Consider the following 20,404-nt stretch of genomic DNA (forward strand, 5'->3'; position numbering starts at 1 on the left):
CCCCTCCAGGCCAGGAGGAAAATCAAGCTGCTCCTGTCAGCTTCTCTTCTACTAATGGCAGCTCACACCTTAGTACTATCACACAGTACTATTTGCATTCTTTGCTGGTGTCTCCTAAGTAAGGGCCCTGGAGATTACGTCCGCTAATTCTAGTTGATTGGACAAATCAGTTGACCTGCACCCAGTGCAGGTCAATTGATTGATAAGCAATGACTTAGCAATGCTAAACAAACACATTAACAGAAAAACTAAAGATCTACTCACTTACCATGTTGGAAATCATGGATGACCTTGGCCCTCCGAAATTTAAAAGATAGAATTCCATAATATCTCAGAGTGGTAGAATGCTTATTTTGCAAAATTCCCCTTGATATCTTGTTTGCATGTTGACTATAAAGGTACAAATATTGAATGTTCTCTCAATTCTCTTACCAATGATCAAACAAAAAACTCATCCATTCAGAAATGTACTGAGTATGTAATACATTCTGGGAGATCACTCAAACGGAATTAACTATGGAGCGGATTATAGCCAATCCACATACTAACTTATCTGAACCCTGCCACTATACTAAAATATTAGAACTTCACCAGTCATTTATTAAACTAACCTACTTAATGCTTCTTTGTCGCCTCCCACAATGAGTTCTATTCTAGTCCAATTTTACCATAATTCACTCAAGGTAATGGATCGCACGTTTTGCTATATTGTATGCACTACATCTTGAAGTTTCACAATTGACAAAAATCTTAATCTACACCTACATTAACACCACAGTAAAATATGCACGATTACAACGTGGACTCCCATACCATGTCCCAAAAACTGACTTTAAAATTTTGTACCATCTCTAGAACTGGCGACATTGAAGTACGTAAATTCTTCTCTTAAAGGTAGACCCAAGAAACAATTTGTCTTGCTTGTGGGTGCACTTCATGCTGTAGATATGCTAGTCTCAGTAATCAAAATACTATGAGCTTGAGTCCAGTTATTTGCATCCTGAAAGTGTTTCAACAGAAACTAGCAGTGTTCTGAAAACAGATCAAGTGATCTGGAGTAAAAACAGATTATTTCAGGTCTTCACTCCATTTTTTATCTCGGATAGACATTTTCTAGAATTTTCTGCCTTCATGAGAAAACAAAAATAATGATTTCAATCCTTGTCAGGTGTAACACATATGATCTGGAACTCTATGCCCATCATGATACCGGCCTCATCTGAATTTTTATAGAAAAATCATTTTGGAATGTGAGCAACTGCCATTGTATGAATTTTGTGAATCATATTTTTACTTGACATCTTTACTGTAGTATTGAAGTTCATTAATACACGTATATTATTTTGTTCGAGCTCTGAAGTTCCATCCATTTTTTAAATTTGTCCTAATCCCTGTTATCTTGTATTCTGTTAGATTGGTTTTTATGTATTCCTGCAATTATTAAAGTGCTCCAGGGGTCTAGTTCGTGCAACAAAAACATAATAAGTTGATAACTTCTACAGTACAGTTGTGTTAAAACTAAATCCATGTAAAATCTGCATATTTAATAGATGTAGATTATGCTTTGATAACACTTAATCCAACCAACCAACTTTTCACAATTGGAGCTGAATGAGAGAACTTATGGGATGTCTCTAGTGCTAGCATGTAAGCAGAAAAAACATATATCAGGCCCCAGGCTCCTTACTATGCATAGGCTAAACAACTTCCTTTAGGACCTCTTGATTGGGGATGTGACCAGCAAATACAACATTTATCCCAGAATTAGAGAGTGCTTTTTTGAGGAGTTGAACAAAACACGTGCTTGGTGTCCACATACCTTCAGACAGCTTTATCCAGAAATTTTAAACTTGCAATTGGTAGGATGCAACAGAGATACAGATTATGGTGTGGGGTCATTGTTGACAAAATAGAACCAGGAGAATAAGCATTTTCAAGTTAAGAGTACATATTTAATGAAACACAGTATTTAACGAAACACAGAAATACCTTTAACAAGCTTCTGAAAAATGGAGCAGTGCACCAAGACTGTCGGTAAGTACTGTGTGCACTCGGGCAAGACACTCCTCTAGTGACTTGCTGTCGCTTTAGAGCATTAGGCATGTTCTTGCTGTGTGATACAAAGGTGAGAGGCAGGCCTGGTGTCAGGAATTGTGTAGCCAATTTTCATTTGAAGGAACAGTAAAAGTGAAGATGAGTGGAGCTGCAGTTATCATCTCCAATATCTGTACAAACCAACTGCAATGGACTGCCTCCTTCCATGTTGCATTCACCCAGCAATGTGGCATATCAGATCTTCAGTTTCAGACGTGGCACCTGGATAGCTGCTTTTCTAACTTGCTCTGATATGTCAGTTCCTAGAGGAGCTCTAGATCACACAAATACATTGAATTAAAAATTACATGTTCAGTGGGGAAGTCAATGCTTGGCTCATAAAAAAACAGTAAACAATCTATATTCCATTGTGCTGTTGTGGGTAGCACTTTTACACTCTTAAGACAACTGTTCTCATGGAATATTCTGACAAAGCTATAGTACTATCAAGACCATAGACCTGTTTGTGATACTCCTTGGATCCAACACACATTTCCAAAACATATAAAACCCCTTTTTTCCACCACCATTAGTTAACTAGAGACCTGCGTATGCCACGTTCCAGAATGTCTTGCTGATGTTGGTATTATTCTAATACATTAAACAGAATTAGCACATTGGAATATTGAGAGCTCCTTTGAAATCAATGGGGCAATAGTGGCCTATATAAACTGGCATAGGCCCTATGCTCTCAACATCACAATGTCCTAATATGCAGACTCTGCCTCTCTCACTCGCCTGCCTCTCCAAACTATATGGATTGGGAAGCGGAAAATGGAAGGGAAAGCCTGTGTAGCATAGCACACAGGAGTCTCCCCTCTCCTTCTTCTCGTAGCTCACAGTGTCAAGAGTTTCAGAAAAACGGGGGGAGGAATACTGCTCTGCTCCTGGAGCTCCCTGGCTTGGTTGAAAAGCAGTTTAGCCAGAGTCTAGGAAGAACAATGGGCTAACTTCAGCCTCCATTCACATGCTTTACAGGGACACTGTAGATAAATGAAGGTTCACAATATTGATATCAAAGGGTATAGTTTGCATCACAAACAAAAATGAAACAAGTTAATGAACCACTAGTAAGGGGTCTCTGGAACTAGCTACCAACAAAATATAAAAGGAGGTCTAGTGGGAGCTCATAACCCAACCTATAGTGTACCACTCCCTAACTATTAGTAACCACAAAAAAGTACTCCTGGTAAAAAAGAAGAAAGACAGAATGTGTTTATGTATGTGAAAAAAATATGTATTTAAGACAAGAACCCTCACTCACTTGACTGTTGCATGCTTCATCATAGGGCCCCCTTCTCACATCAAAACCAAAGGTACCAGGTGTGGACTATAACTCCTCAAAGGAGAGAAGCTCTTGAGGTGTTTTCAGCCTACATGAAAACTAGGTATGGGTGAGAGAAACAGAGTGCTAATTTAGTGTGTGTAAGGTGACTTCAAACAGTCACCTAGTAGGCAAACTTTCAATTTTATTCTGGTGTCTCCAAGGGATAGAAGTAAAAGCAGTGAAGGGAAGTCAGAGGTGGTATCTCCCCTGCACGGTCATCATATTTCTGCCCTATCTTTGACCTAATTCACAGGTTTAGGGGCCTTCTTCAGGACCAAAAATCAAAGTCACTCTGTGGAATAGAAATAAAAAAAAATACTATCTGGGGCCCTATGATGTATAGGGTGCACATTCCCTGTTTGCGCCCGGACTAATTTTTAAACAGGTGCGCCAGGCGCAAACAGGGATAGAATGCCCTATTACATAGAATACGCTGCCCCCAAGGCAGCTGGAAATTAGCGCTGCCCCCAGTGCAGGGCATTTAAATGAAAAACATTGCGGATGCTTTGCAGCTGCTCTGTGTTTTTACAGTGCAGGTGGCACCCGCTTGCACTTTTAAAGGGGATTAGAGATCCCCTTGCAGGCAGGTGCAGTCAGTGACTGCACCCACCTACAAGGGGATGTGTGGGGTGGTCCATGGGACCCCCTTTCCGCCCTCCATAGGCCTGGTCTCAGGGAGTGCACTCTCAGTGTGCCTCCGGATAGCTTTTTTACCTCTGCGCCCGCATTTGTAATAGGGCCAGGATGCAGAGGCAAAGGGATTCCCTCATTTGCATCGGGTAATGTCCCCATGCAAATGAGGGAATACCTCAGAAAGATAGCGAAAGTCAAGCCGGAGTTCAGATCGATGTTGAGTGAAAATTCTCCACACAAGTAACTAAGTGTGATATTAACATTTTGACTGAGGCCTGCCGCTCAGTGTATCTGATCGGGGTTCCATCGCGATTAGCCTCAAACTTTAACTTTGTCCCAGTCAAGCGTGACCAGATGTCCCAAAGTGACGCTATAGGCTTTTAAGCACAAGAGTAAATTCTTTAAAAAAAATCATATCTCTGGTACCCTACATCAGATTTTTGTCGTCTGTTGTATATTCATAAAAATATAATCTATTTTCATTAATTGGTGTGGGAATTTGATTGTGTTTGGTGTCTTTCCTATTTGATTTAGTGGTGTTTTTAGATGCTTTACACTTCTGTCTCCTAGGTTAGGCCTGACTGCTCGCTGCCAGCCTCCTAATTTATTGAGACCTTTACTAGACCTTATACTGTGTTAGTCCATCCACCGCCGCTTTTCCACCGGTAGGCAATCATCACGATTGCTTACCGGGCGGAAATGGCAGGCAGCGGAGTGCCGGTGCCTGCCATAGTATGATGTGGGCGGTGTTATGCCTTTCCATGGCGGAGACTACGCCATGGAAAGGCATGTGGGAATCGCTTTGGGGGCCCCATGTGAGCTCGTGGGGGATGCTGAGGTATGCACTTGGACATAGCCATACACAAGGTGGCAGGCACCTCACTGTGCCTTTCATACTGTGCATGCCAATGCACACCATGCATTTTCTACATTGTGGTGGGTGCTGCTCACAGCACCGCCAGCCACAATGTTGACTATGCGGGATGAGAAGCCAGGGTGGCGGTTGCATCCTAATTGATGGTGCAGGAACGCCACTCCACTGGTGGCCGGTCCCTGCTCCGCTAGGGTGGCAGGCGGACTTAAGTCCGCCTGCCATTCTAATGGACCCCTATGCCTCTGGACTTCAATTTACATGGGAAGGCTGTTTGGCAACTCTGATGGATACCACTAACTATAATCAGTGGTTACTGGCCAGAGCTACTGTCTGGAGAATATGGAGTGGGGAGGCCAACAGAGGACATTCACTTTCTGAGCTCATCAAAAGGGTGACCCTGAGTAGCACCAGTCTTCAGTTTGAGAGAGTGATGGCGAGTATGTTGACAAAAGGGCAAGTACCGGAAGAATTTCAGGTATGGCACAGACGTACAACGTGTTAGGAACTTTAGTCCTCACTGCCATCGAAGTGTGTAGATTGCCTGTATGTATTTATGTATGTGATAGTTACATAGAGCACACCTAGCCAAAAGGTGTACAGGATCAAAGCCCAGCATGGAGTTAATATGTGATTGAAAAGATAGCTGGGTTATGGAAGAGGACGTGTATAGCTGCTGAATCATGATATAGTGCTTTTTATAAAGGTGCATCTTCAACTTTTTCCTAAATTGGAGTTGTGTTGAGCAGGTCCTGATGGATAAGACAATGTTGTTCCAGTTCCTGGAAAAGGCCTGCTACCTTGCTTTTTCTTATTTTTTTATTTTTTACACATTTTAGTCTCCAGTCTGATGGTGTTCTAGCTGCAGGCATGTGGATAAACCACCAGAGAGGTTTGTGTGTAAGATAAGAGGGGATGCAGTTGTGATGGCTAGTTTTGCCAATGGGGTGGGCCAAACAAAAGGGAGCCAATGGAGTTCCATCAGGACGGGTAAATATGGCTTTATATATTAAGGGCCTCATTAGGATGGCGGGCTGACTTTGTCCTCCCCCCACTGTAACGTAAAATGGGACAGACCGCCAGAGGTGCGGCGGTCCACAAGGCTAAGTAGGATGCGCCTGCCACACTGGCGGGCGCATTCTAGCCTTTAACATTGCGGACGGTGCTGCTGGGCGCAGCTCTGTCCGCAATGTTAAAAGTGCATGGTTTGCCATGCACAACGTGACAGGCAACCCGCGGTGCAGGTCACCTTGTGTATGGCAATGGTACCTCCTTACTGCAGCCCCCCACCGCTCCCAACCCCCCAGGGGTCCGGAACAGGCCTCCAAAGCAATTTCCGCCAGCGTTTCCATGGCGCCATCGCCGCTTTGGAAAGGCCTCTAAAATTTCACATCAAATTATGGATGATATTGTGCCCCAGATCCGCATGGGATGCAATAGTAACGATTGCCTGCCGGTGGAAAAGTGGCGGACAGTCTTTCTGTCCAACGCGGTACCCCCCCCGCCATACTAATATGGTGGGGGTTAAATCAGGTTACAGATGGCGGCGGATCCGCCCGCCATCGTAATAGGCCCCTAAATGCTTAAAGCCATGAAGTGGCCATGAAAGGTTTGACAAATTATGAATCTCTTCCTCAACTCCAGAGGGCTTAATTTATTTTCATAACATGAAGTATCCTGATCTAAGTAAAAAAATTTTTATAGACAAGTAAATAGCTTGTCCCGCTTATAGTGCTAAGGCGCTCAGCTTCTTAAGAAGCAGCCCCTAATGCACTCTGACAGCCTAGCAAACTATTAGGCAACAAACATTTCAGCTTTTTGTAGTTAAAAATAAGCTTGTAGATTTTTACACAAAAGACATCCTGTGAGGAGTTGATGGTGTTCATCTTTGAAGGGGCTAAAGAGACTGGCCAATTTCCATAAACGTTTAATAGTGATTCCCAGTCACTTGCACTTGTACATCAAGTATTGTTTGCCCAAAATATGTCTTTTTTTGTTCTATCATTTGACAATATTAACATCTTAATATATATTTGCCTGCAACAGAAAATAAAATAGCACCTCTGATAGAATTTTCACCTACAGTAGCAGGAAGGTATAAATTGCTATAATACCAGATGACATCTGGCTATTATGGGCTAATGTGTTTTCCTTCATCTGCATAGACAATTTCCAATCCATGATCGCTGAATGCTTAAAATAAAACTCAATTATTGAGTTATTTGATCTTCAATTTATAATACATATTTTCATAAAATATTTTTCAAAGTGTTTATTAGATGTTTTTTATGTAATAATGACTGTCATACAATGCTGAGATAGCTTGGATGACATAGGTGCTCCCCATCCCAAAAAGCTAGAACTAGTTGCAGCTTATGAAATGGCTATGGAGAGAAGTAGAAGGTCAAACAGACAAGAGCAGAGCTGAGGTGGTAGACTTGTAAGCACAATAAGCCCATTTTGGAAAATCCCTTAATTTGTCTGGTTCCACCGATTTTGTTATCTAGATAGATGGCCTTTTTTTAAAAGACTTTTGGTTATGGCTCTGACTGAAAGTAGGGGAACAATCTATATTTGACTTCTCAAGTCGCTGATGTCCAAGAAGAAATCTCTGAAGATTGTGGGACATTTGAAATACAAAAACTGAAATTGTCAAACTTTTCCATCAACTTCTGAAACTTTGAAGTTTTGAATGTCCTAATCCCTGGAGGACCAGGACAAACCCTCTGACAAATATGCAACCTTGTCAGGCTTGTGGCTTTTTTCCCCAGAGGAAATAAAGATAAAGCATGGCCTCACCAAGCCGGCAGAGCGATTCCCTGCACCAGCTTTTAGGTTTGCCCCACTGACAGGTTCTGATCTTCAGGACAGTTGATAAATCATAAGCGAAATTCTGAAAGGAGGAGAGAGATCTCCAAAGTGTGATGGATGACAATGCAACCTCAGCGACTATGATTTCAAGGATTGCCCCTCCTTGGAGCTTTTTGCAGTGTGGTTCTAAGCATAAGTAGGACAGAAGAAACAGCACATGTGATCCTGTTGAGCCCATCTCACTTTCAGCTTTCTGCCTCCCCCCATGCACATTATAACGCCCAGAGCAAAGATTAAATAGGAGGCAAAAGTCTTGATGGGGATGAACTGCTACATCTTGCATCGTCATTGCAAGCCACAAGGGTTCCTAGAACTGTACAAATGGAATAACATTCACTTTTTAGTTTCCCATTATTTCATATTGATGTTTCTAGTATTTTTTTATGCATTACAAACTCAGCCTCTAAACATCTAAAAAAGGAATTATTAATCTGTATTTTGTAGTTCTTTTTAACTAAATTGTTTTTCAATGTTAACATGTATTTGTTAAGTCTATTGCTGTCTTTGGTAACATTGTTCACACACAACATGTATATTTACTGGAGAAGGCCTTGTTGTTTTTGGTCAGGCTCCAAAGTTTGAGCTCTAGATTCTTTACAGAAACAAACGCACCAACTAAGACAGAGGGGTAACCACTTATGCAGATTCCAACTGGCTTTTTTAAAAGTAATTTGGGATTGGACGAAACACTAAAGCTGGCTATCAATCGGAACGTTCTCCAAGCAATTAATCTATTAGCTTGGGACTACACAAGGAAGAAGGGTAATATGGTAATCAAAAGAAGAACTGTTTAGTAACTTCGCACCTTAAAGCATCTCCTGCAAAACAGCATCTAACACTTGATGGAAAAATGCTTCGTATTGGTAAAACAAAGAGATTAGTCTCTAAAAGATTTATATCTGTGCAGGATGAATTACAGACTCTTCTGATAAATTAAGCAGAGAAAGCTTAACTAAATAAACAACAAGTAAATTGTAACAGAAGTAAGAACACAAAGATACTTAACTGAAACTGCATCATGATGATTTGGTCAAATCACACAAAAATAAATAACCTGAACTTTTACACAAAAATACTCAGCCGAAGAGGTTGAAAAATAAGTAGAAGGAATATCTCAGAAAATTAGGTACCTACAGCCAGATGTACAAAGCATTTTTCCGGTTGCAACTAAAAAAATGCTTTTTAAATGTACAAAATGCGATTCAGTAACTTCTTACAGAATCCCATTTCACATTTGCGATTTGGTATTTGGAAGAAGTGTCCCTTCCAAATACTGAGTCGGTATGGCATGTATTACTGGTTTGAGACTGAATTCCAGTCTCAAAACAGTAATACTTTAACTCCAGTTTAAAACTGGTGGTAACCCTTTTGCAAAGGGGAAGAGGTCCGTTGGAGACTCCCTCCCCTTTGTGAATGTACCACTGCCTACTCTTAAAAAATGAAACTGCAAAGTTTCATTGTTTCTTTTTAAATGATTTCCATTTTCCTTTAAGGAAAATGGGATGCATTTAAAAAAAAAAGATACATTTCATAAAAATGATTGCTTTATCAAAAAGCAATAAGAGATATGGTGGTGTGCTGACCTCAACAGGCCACCATCTCTGTGATGGCTGCAATTCCTAATGGGTTGCAAATCGCAAACTACCTTATTAATATGCATGAGGTAGGTCTATTTGTGACCCAGTAGAAATGGCTAATAAACTCAAAATTGTTTCATACAGTAGAAATACAGATTTCCTAATCGCAATTAGGACAACGGTAACCCTAATGTTAGTACATCTACCCCAAAAGTCTTTGCTCTGTTATGAGGAAGGCACACGAAACACATTTTAGCTTAATAGGTCACAGAAAAAGTTATGACATTTGCCATTTACAAAACTCCTGATCAGATATGTTTGTGAAGCTATTCAAAATGTATACAGTACCCATGATGTGGTTTTGCAAGCAAATTTGGAACATGTGATATAATCCAATAGTTCTCAATCCAAACACAAAAAATATACATAAGAATTATACAATTCATTTTCCCCAACAAATTACCAAAAAACAATCAATCTACTCTAGATAGGATTGCTGACATTTGGTAGGCTTTTCCTAATATCAGGAGAGTTTGAATGCCGAAAATCTCGAGAAGACATTTAATCAGTTTAGTAGGAATTTCAGTAAAATAGTTACTGAGAATTATGCATTCACAAAAATTCAAATTTTACAACTATATGTCTCCCACAAAAGCAAAAATAAGATGAATCAGCTGTCTTCATCCTCTAGACCACAAGCTGCACTATGCAATGTTGCCAACTTTCTCTGCCCATTATTACATAACAATGGAGATACTGCAAAACAAATACTAAAATAAAAATATTGAGGGATTTGCAATAGCAACAAGGGAGCATAAACATGCACTGTACACAGGTCATATTATCGTGATAATGAAAGAAAACTAAGAGGCCTTAAATGAGATAGTAGAAAATCAGAACCTGTAAAGGGATGCCAGGCCTTAAAATCTACTTCACCTGGTCTAAGATACTTTACGCGACTGGGAACATCAGCATAATTGGAGTTCAGAAAAAGAAGTATAATTGTGAATGGAAAATCAGTGTGAGAATGATGAGGATGGCAACATGGATACAACTTGTGGAACACTGTAAGAAGACAATATCATGGGACAATTTAGTTATATTACACAAAAGGATCCTGACCTCATCAACAAGATAATGGCTCTTTGCTGATCGCCTTTTTCTTTTTCCTGTTAAAACTCTAAGCATCCTAATTGTTAGTTCTTTTACTTTATTTCCTTACATGAAAAAAATTCCCCAAGGAGCAAACTTCTCCAGCTGAAAATAATCAAGCATGTGTGCTCTCTACAAAATAAAAAGAACAGTTGATGTACACAATGCTGAAGAATGTCAAACATTCACCCCAGTACAGAGATCTGGACGTTAATCCATAATTTTTTAGCTACCCATGCCATTCCAGTTTAAACCCAGTCATATGCAAATCAATCTTGACCTTGCTCCCTATGCAAACAGTTCAGCCCAAACTGCCAGGCCAGGTCCTTGCTGGACCGTAAACAAGCATACTGGGAGTGGTTTCAGGGTATCACCCTCATTAGCCAGGCTAACTTGAATCCAATGCCATAGTGATCACGGGAACCACGTCTGGGAATACCCTTGGCCACTTAGAGCGAACATAGCAAACACACCAAGATGACGGACGGAGCGCTGAAACTTTTCAACCTCTCATTTTTCAGCATTCTTTCGATCTATTCTCTGTTTTCTCTTTTTGTGTCCCACGATTCACCCTCACCTGCCCTTCCTTCCATACTGGTTTATTGTAAAGAAGCTCTTTGTTACCTAACCTTGTTTAATTTAAAGTACACTGACGGTTGCAGAGGTAAAAGCCACACCAAGGGGTCTATTAGGATGGTGGTGCTGGGATCGGCAGCCAGTGGTGCGGCAGCCCTGCACAGCCATTTAGGATGCCACCGTGGCATCCTGAATATATTAAATAGTGGCGGGCAGTACGGTAAGCAGCACCCTCCACAATGCAATATAAGCATGCTGTGCATTGGCATGCGGTGCCTGCAACCTTGTGGTTACCCCCCAAGTGCTGCCACCCACCCCCTTGGGGGCCCGCAACAGGCCCCCAAAGAAAACTCTGCATGCCTTGCCATGGCGGAGTCTCGGCCATGGAAAGGCATTGAAAATGCCACATTATAATATGGGACTTTTCCGCCCAGTAGGCAATCGGGACGATTGCCTACTGGCCGAAAATCAGCGTACGGTCTTTCCGTCTGCCGCAGTACTCCCCGCCATGCTAATGTGGCGGGGGTAAAAGGCCGTCCGGCGGGGTGATTTGGCGGGCGGATCGCCACCGCTAGTAGGGCGGTGGCGATTCGCCCGCCATTGTAATAGACCCCTAAGTGTTACAGATGATTTATAATTCACAATGTGTAGTCCACAAAATCTACCAGCTTCCTTCGATATTTCTTTTACCTCCGTGTCCTTTGTGAAAGCATGTTCTTAGGCAGTAAAACAATCTTTAAAGGAAGCAGAAAGAACACATACATTCACAGCGACAAGATATACTTGTCAAAAATAATGTGTACTTACTTTGACTCGTAGCGTATGCCCTCAGTGCTGTGCAACACACCAAGTTGTGCACGCAACCTTTCAATCCCATTCCTGAAAGAAGGAATAAATACCAAAAGATTAAAATTACAGATATCGACCAGGAAAGGGAGGCAGTTTACAGAAATTCATAAATTCTTTTCCTACAATCCATGACTATGTTGGTGTTCCTTTACCCTTTTACTGTGAAAGTAGGACACAGCTTAATCACGATAGCCTGTCTCTCTATTGCTAGTGAACTTTTTTCCTTCCGATCAGAGTGACCACGTCATAATTAGAGTATAAAGAAAGGAAGGAAGGCATGAAATCAGATCACTGGATATGAGACAATTATGACTATGGGCCACGGCTGCTTCAGGTGGCTTAGTATGATCTGAGGCATACACAGCAGACTAGTGAGGTTGGAACATTTTGATATTGTGTAATACTATTCCAAGTGCAGAGGGGTAGACACATGAAACAGGCAAAGAGCACGTGAAGGGCACCACCATGCTTTTCCAGTGCTTGGCTTAGGTTACGACACGTCATCAATGGTGAGGAATGACTTTCATCTGATCACCCACTAAAATAGGCACTACTATTTGGAGATGCTAGCATTTCAACTCCTACACTGAGCGTTCTTTTCTTTATGGTACCACAGGAAATGATCTTCTGCTCACTTAATCAATGCAAAAATAGAAGCACACGTTTATATTTTGAATAGCAGCAGGATTTAGGCCAAAGAGTAAACAGAATGCAAAAGAAATGGCAATTAAAACATATTGGATAATTTGAATAAGGACAAACAATGGCCCATCCTAAGGCATCCAATGTAGTAACACTCTCCACCATAACTTGAGTAAATCCAAAATCTTACCAGGCAATCATAATCCCATTGTCGGTGCAGAGTCGGGGAGGAGGGCAGCACAGAGTAAGGCCTGTTGCCTCGGATAAAATCTGCAAGACCTTTCGGATATATTGATTACTCGCAACTCCTCCTGACACAACCTGGAAGGCAGTCCAATGTAACAGCAATGAAACCGATTGTTTACTCCACTTGTTAAGAGGTCATCTAAATGTGTTAACAATTCTTAGGATTAAATGGCATACTAAGTGCAGTAAAGCTAATGATCCAACTTTCTAACAATGCTTGCAGCTTTCCCTTGAAGGTAAAGAAAATTCCTCCTCCACTATCCAGTGCAGTGTCCTAGCGCACATAGCACAGTGGTGGTGGCTAGCATTGTCTCAGCAAGAAAAACAGCATCATTCAGTGGATCCCCTAGTACATTAAGGAAAGAGATGAACAACAACGGTAGTATTGTGAAACTGGTGCTGAGTGGTGTCATATACCAACTCCAAACATATAACACAGAAATAACACATTTGAGACTTCATAGTGGCTCGCATAAAGCTATAGCTAGGGTCGAAGTTAGTCAAATAACTGAAATTTATATCTGTAGGTCAAATTAAGGCTTTTAGAAAACATGTTTCAAAAGATATTAAAATATTTAATTGATAGAAAATGATTGGGGTGGACTTTCTATGACTCATTCCTCAATCTCAAGCCTGCCCTATGTGCCTTTCCTGAACATGGAATTAGTCAAGTGTTAGCAAATCTAACGCATTGCCTGAGAATGCGAACTATGCATGCACTTCCTTCCGTCATCTGTCATCCCTCTGTTGGTAAGATATGTGACCAGCGTGCACGTCACAGGTTTGAATGCTCCCAGGCAGCTGGGATTCTCTTCCTTCTGAAGGCAACAACATGAATACCACTTACCTGGGTAACTGGACAGTGCCTACAGTGCTGCTAAGGTGCAGGACCTTGACAGCAGCAGGTGCTCTATGAAAATAAATAATATAAGTATTCTTCTTACTCCTTAATAGACAATGTCCTTACACATCTGCTATATATTTTACGTTGGGCCGGTTTCCAAACAGCCACCAGCGAAATGGCTTCCAGAAAATCCTCACCCATGCCAGGTCCCCAGCCATGAGGCTGCTGTCCAATAATGGATTGCACGGTCTGTGGTTAGTTCCTCAAAAAAGTGATCACCTTACCAAGATCTCCATTACAGCTATTCCCATTCCTTAAAGCTCTTCTTGCAAGGGCAACTGCCTGCCCTTTACGGATTACCACAAGTTCCATTTCTGTGTTCAGGACAAACTGAAATGAAAGTTCTTCAAGCAGTCTTATCCTCGAAGTTTCTGATGCATGACAGTGTCCGACTCGCATTATAGTTCACGAATCGCCTATTACACAGGCATTCAAACAGAACTCTTTTCCCTGTTGTGTTTACTCTTACAACAGCGAAAGTCACTTCATACAGTTATAAATTATGCTAAATAATTAAGTCATTTGCATATTGTGCTTCTTCTAAACTACCGCACGATTTATAGTTTCATAGCGTAACCAAATAAACAGATTATTATCAGTCCAGATATGTATCAATTTAATCCCACAGTTCCTGTCTGGATTCTAAATAGCTGTTGAATATCCATATTTTCTTGGACAGGCTGTTTTATGGTGTGCAAGTTTGTACCTGTACAGAGAAGGACATTCCAATCTGTAAAGCGGGATGATTGGCTGAGGTGCCATTCCAGAGCTAATGTTACTCCTTTGGTGTAAAGAATTGACTCTGAATCAGAGAAAAATGTGTCAAGTGCTGTGAATTGCCTACTGGGCAATGCGGAAACCCTTTAAAGAATACCCCTTTAACAAAATGTAACCACAGCACAGGTTTTCAGGGGTAAGTAGACATAATATCAAACTTTTAATATCGATATAAATAAATATTGAGTTCAATATATCGAAAGTGTTAAATATCCATGTTATGTATATCGATGTTAAAAATATCCATTTTAAGTATTGTTAAAAATATCGAAGTTTGTAATACTGTTAAAATATTAAAAATATTATGTTAACATATGGTTATAGTAGTATATTTACCAAACAACAAGAGAGAAAGGGTCAACAGGTCACTCTTGTACCCCTTAAAGTAAGTATATCAAAAACAACAGAAGAGTACCAGTTATGAAAGACTGTTTCAAAACTAAAATTTGGAGGATAAGGAGTTAATAACCACCACCTTCGGATGAAAGAAGTATGTTACACCAAATGTGAACAAGGTAGAAGAGACCAGACTTAAGTGAGGAATAGGAACCCTCAGGCACCAACTACATAGATTGGTTGCCAATTGTCTTCATTGGGTCCTTTTTTGTGCATACGTGAAAAACTACGTAGTCAGAAAAGAAAGTGCTCGGTTAAGAAGAGTATGGACTACACCCCAAACTAGAATTTTAATGTAGAGGTAGCTCTAACTCTGTTAAAAGCAATTGTGCAAAGTCGGACATATGAGGTTGTGTTAATTAGAATCTAATGTCCTGAAAGGTCGCCATGTTTCTTGCGAGAGCCTAAGGTCAGCTCAGCATTCATCAGGACCAGGTAGACCCTAGCTTTATATTACCCGCTCACTGTAGCGGCATAATCATAGGAGTCGGGGTCAGAATATATGTGAAAATGTTTAAAATTACAAACTTATCTGTAAAGTTGTACATGCAAAATTCCGTGCAGAAATCCCTATCACAGTGGTGGGATGATCAATCTGAAACAATAAATCATTACTTGTGATTCTCTCAGCAGTCTCATTAAATAACATACTTCTTTCATCCGAAGGTGGTGGTTATTAACTCCTTATCCTCCAAATTTTAGTTTTGAATCAGTCTTTCATAACTGGTACTCTTCTGTTGTTTTTGATATAGTAGTATATTGTAATGTATATACAGTTTGTATTATAATAGTAAGTTAATGTAATAACACAATAGATTTATTTAATATTTTTTAGGAGCGGGATTTTGGGTTTATAGGGGATAAGGGTGGGGTGTGTTTCAAAATAATTGATTTTAATTTAATAGAAATTCTAAATTTACATTTATAATTTCGAATATATAATTTCGAATTTACAATAATATTTTTTAGAAGCTGGTTGTTGGGTTTATAGGGGATAAGGGTGGGAAGTGTTTTTCAAAAACTTATTTTTACATTTTAGAAATTTTAAATGTATATTCATAATTTAGAAAATATATTTTCGAATTTAGAAAAACATTTAAGGAGCAAGATGTTGGATTTATAGGGGATAAGGGGTGGGGAGTGTTTAAATAATGTACTTAAAAATGTAGGAAATTCAAATTTCTATTTTAGAAATTCTATTTTTGAATTCGAAAAAATATTTTTTAGGAGCAGGGTGTTGGGTTTATAGGGGAAAAGGGTGGGGAGTGTTTTAAAAGAATATTTTAAAAAAAATTTCAAATGTGAATTTTTTTTAGGAGCGGGCTATTGAGTTTCTAGGGGATAAGGATGGGAAGTGTTTAAAAATAATGTATTTAAAAATGTAAGTCATTTGAAAATGTAAATATATAATTTAGAAAATATTTTTTCGAAATTATAAAAATATTGCAATTATTTATATTAAATATTGTACTCATTTATTGTAGGTATTGTCAAATAATTAAAATGTAATGTACTGTGTAGTTAGTTATATTACATTAATGTTAAGAGGAAAAGAAAAATAAATATGTTCAATGTCTGGGAATTCTTTTTATTTTACTGTAATAACAGTGGGTATAGTAAAATAATAAAGTTTACTGCTAAGCATCTACCATTAATATTAACTAGAGAGTGAATAGTAAATAATTAAGTTTATTGTCCAGGACCTACCCTTAATTATTAGTAATTGGAGTGGGAATAGTAAATTATTAATATTTACTGTCCAGTACCTACCATTAATTAATACTAACTGGAGTGGGAATAGTAAATTAATTAAGTTTTATATCCAGCACCTACCTCTAATTAATACTAACTGGAGTGGGAATAGTAAATTAAATAAGCTTAGTGTCCAGCACCTACCCCTAATTAATACTAACTGGGGTGGGAATAGTACTTTTAGTAAATTTAGTGCCCAGCACCCACCTCTAATTAATACTAACTGGAGTGGGAATAGCAAATTAATTAAGTTTAGTGTCAGTCACCTACCCCGAATTAATACTAACTGGAGTAGGAATTGTAAATTAAATAAGTTTAGTGTCCAGCACCCACACCTAATTAACTGAAGTGGGAATAGTAAATTAATTATGTTTAGTGTCCAGCACCTACCCTGACTTAATACTAACTGGAGTAGGAATAGTAAATTAGTTAAGTTTAGAGTCCAGCATCAACCCTCTATTTATGCTAACTGGAGTGGGAACAGTAATTTAGCTATATGGATATTAATTTATAATCTTAAAATAATATTATAGTTTAGAGTAGTATAATATTTTAATTATAAGATACATGTAAATGAAAATGTAAACATTGTATAAACAACTTTATTAAAACATTATTTTAGACATTATATTTAATAAAAATTAAACGCAATATCTAACATTGTATATTAATTAATAAAACGTTAGACAACAAATTAGACATTTTAATATTTTAAAGATGTTTATTTATTGTAAATTATTTAGAAATCAACAAGAAATATTTCTTTTGTTACAAATGTTAGATAAAAAAAAGACAGATAGGAAATCATATTTATTTTACAAATGCAACATGTTTTGTACATATGAATATTTTCAATATAATAATTAAAGAAAACATTTTATTATAACATTGGTACATTGTTTTAAACAGTTGCGTAAACTTTGTAATAACAGATGATGTATGTTAAAATTTTTTTACATACATTAGAAAAAAAAAATATTTTATAACAGTGATAATTTCAGTTTGGTATTGTGATTTTTGTTTTTATAAATTTACATATATTGGTAACATATTAATCATATAACAATTTTCCCATTTAATTTTTTTTAAGTATAAACGTACTTACATTTTCCCAAAAAATAATAGAACCCGACCAGGCCAGATTTGTCCATTCCCGCCAATGTGGTGACAATACCAAGAGGATCCTTCCCCCCATAGACAAAGCTTATCAAACACGAATGGATGTGCTTCTCCTAACGGTAGACGCCCAAAAAGCGTTCGACGGGGTGGAATGGGGATTCCTCGGGCAGGTGCTAACGAAGTTTGGGTTGGGGTAGAGATTCCAGGGTTGGGTGCGGTGCTGCTATAACGCGCCCACGGCATCCATTAGAGTCAATGGCATCACCTCGAGACTGTTCACAATTCAAAGGGGAACTAGGCAGGGGTGCCCATTGTCCCCGCTTCTGTTTGCTCTGTACATTGAGCCGCTGGCGCACAGGGTCAGGGACAGTCCTGGAATTAGAGGTATACACTACGGGGGAGAAATTCACCCTTTGAGCCTATATGCAGACGATATGATAGCAGCATGGTCGGAGCCGAAAACCTCACTCCCCGCTTTCCTAGAGAAGCTGGAAACATTCGGTAAGGTCTCGAGCTTCTAGGTTAATGTGGGTAAATCGCTGACCCTACCATTGCACCCCACCCAACCAGCACCAGACCCGGCCGAGGGATGGCTATCCGGTATTAGAGTGGTGGGCAATATCCCATACTTAGGGCTGGAGCTAGCGGCCTCGGTCCACCAGACAACTTGTTTCAATTATGCTAAACGACAGCCACAGGTCGAAAAAGACTTGGGAACTTGGAGTAAACATCGCCTCTCCCTACCCTATTGGGGAGAGTGGCAGCAGTTAAAATGTCGCTACTGCCAAAGGTGCTGTACCTGTTCCAAACCCTGCCGCCATTGCCGCCTAGAGGGGTGATTGCCTCACTACAACGCAGCATCAACAAATTCTTTTGGGCCTGCCCACGTATGGGCAAGGCCGTAGGGTACCTGTGCCCCAAGGATGGGGGCTTGGGGAATACCAGGCCTACTTGCCTACTACAAGGTGCCTCAACTGCGATAACTTGTGGAATGGGCAAGACCGGAATCTGAAAAACGCTGTTATTTCACAATAGGGCGCAGGCAGGCATTCCATTGTGGAAGGTCCCCTTTCTGAAATGGTCACAGGGCTCTAGAGGACTACTGGGTTCACCAATCACCAGGTCAGTGCTGAGAGTATGGGACGGAGTGGCGAGCAATAGGAAACTTACAACATTTCCATTCCCCCTGACCCCCCTATTTGGGAACAACAAGTTTACACTGTGACTGTCGGATAAGGCGTTCACGGAGTGGAAGGAGACAGCGTGCCACTCAGTGGGACACCTCTTTGACCTCTCGGGCATTCTTTCATTCCCTCAAATGAAGTCAGAATATGGAATTACCGAAACCGAACGGTTCAGATACCTACAGCTGGGCACTTTATGACTGCTGATCGGTGCTAAAGTGCATGTGTTCTCTTTTGTAAACTTGGTAAGATTGGTCAACACCTGTTTGGCATATTTGATATACCTGTAAGTCCCTTGTACAGTGGTACCCCATATACCCTGGGCCTGTAAATTAAATGCTACTGGTGGTTTTGTAGCGCTGCTTACGCCTCCCACGGAAGTAGCCTTTCAAACCTGTCTCAGGCCTCTGCCACTAAAGGGCCTGCACACGCAATTTACTGTTACAATGGTGTGGCATATAAAGTGGTTGCCATGTCTGCAACTCCCCTTTTACTACATATAAATCACCCCTACGTTAGGCCCTAGCTGGCCATATGGGTAGGGTGCTTTGTAGAAAGATGGTAGGACATGTGCCTAAACTGAGTGGCATGTCCCGGTAGTGATAAACAGCCTTTTTGGTTTCTCACTGCTGTATGGATGCCCTCTCATAGGTTTTCATTGGGGATTCCCTGATATGTGCTTCAGTGGTAATTTCTGATCTGAGAGGGGTAGCGTGACCATGTTTGGTATCTTTGAAATAGTAGTGATAAATTGTGCTTATTGGTGAAAGCAGATTTATTACTACTGTTTTAGAAATGGCACTTTTAGAAGTGGGCATTTCTGTGTGCTTATGTGTCTTTGTGCCTCCGCTGGTTTGTGAATTTTGGATTGACAGAGACAGGGGATGTGAATTCTCTTCAGACAGCCTCTGGGAGGGAGGTTCAAGGTGTGACCTGCCTTTCTAGGATGAGAGAGGGCTGAGTTGAATATACCTGGGCTGCGTTTAGATTTGTGGAAGGAGATTTCACTACACCTGAATAGGCCTGGTCTGCCCTGAACAATGCTGTCTCCAACTCTAGCCAGTGAGGACAGACCCGGTTTGGACTGGGCTCAGAGCTCTCTGCCACCAGAGAACAAAAACTTTGGGACTTTAAGTAAAGGGGCTGAGAACCCAAGTAAAAAAGAAGACACTGCGTGGCTGCCCTGCTGCCCCAGGGGATTGCTGGGCTACCAGGGTACCGCCATCTGGACTTTGTCTTTGTGGGCCGGCCTGAGCCTACTTCCGTCTTGGGCCCCGAGTGACCTCCCAGGGCTTTGTGGCTTGCCCTGGCTGCTGGCCTGCTGTTTCCTTTTGCATTTGGGCAAAGTGTGTGCGGGAGCGCTTTATGGCCTGCGAGTTCTGTAGATTTGCTGAGAATCGAAGAGGGCTTTATCCACTGGAAAGCCCTTACATT

At 40.4% G+C, this 20,404-nt stretch overlaps 1 protein-coding gene across 4 annotated transcripts in view; it reads right to left on the reverse strand.

Moving 5' to 3' along the window:
- Positions 1-1,938: 1,938 nt before the first annotated feature.
- Positions 1,939-20,404, reverse strand: part of OSGEPL1 (O-sialoglycoprotein endopeptidase like 1) — a 277,221-nt gene continuing 258,755 nt past the window's right edge. For all 4 annotated transcript variants that reach the window (XM_086955363.1, XM_086955362.1, XM_086955364.1 and 1 more), the window contains 3 exons: positions 12,783-12,913; positions 11,909-11,980; positions 1,939-2,368 (listed from right to left, as the gene is read on the reverse strand). In XM_086955363.1, the coding sequence (XP_086811489.1) occupies positions 2,290-2,368; positions 11,909-11,980; positions 12,783-12,913 (282 nt within the window). In that variant the 3' untranslated portion in view covers positions 1,939-2,289. The remainder of the gene's footprint in view (positions 2,369-11,908; positions 11,981-12,782; positions 12,914-20,404) is intronic.

This window comes from Lissotriton vulgaris, chromosome 2_1 (genome assembly GCF_964263255.1).
Source record: "Lissotriton vulgaris chromosome 2_1, aLisVul1.2, whole genome shotgun sequence".
Lineage (NCBI taxonomy): Eukaryota > Metazoa > Chordata > Amphibia > Caudata > Salamandridae > Lissotriton > Lissotriton vulgaris.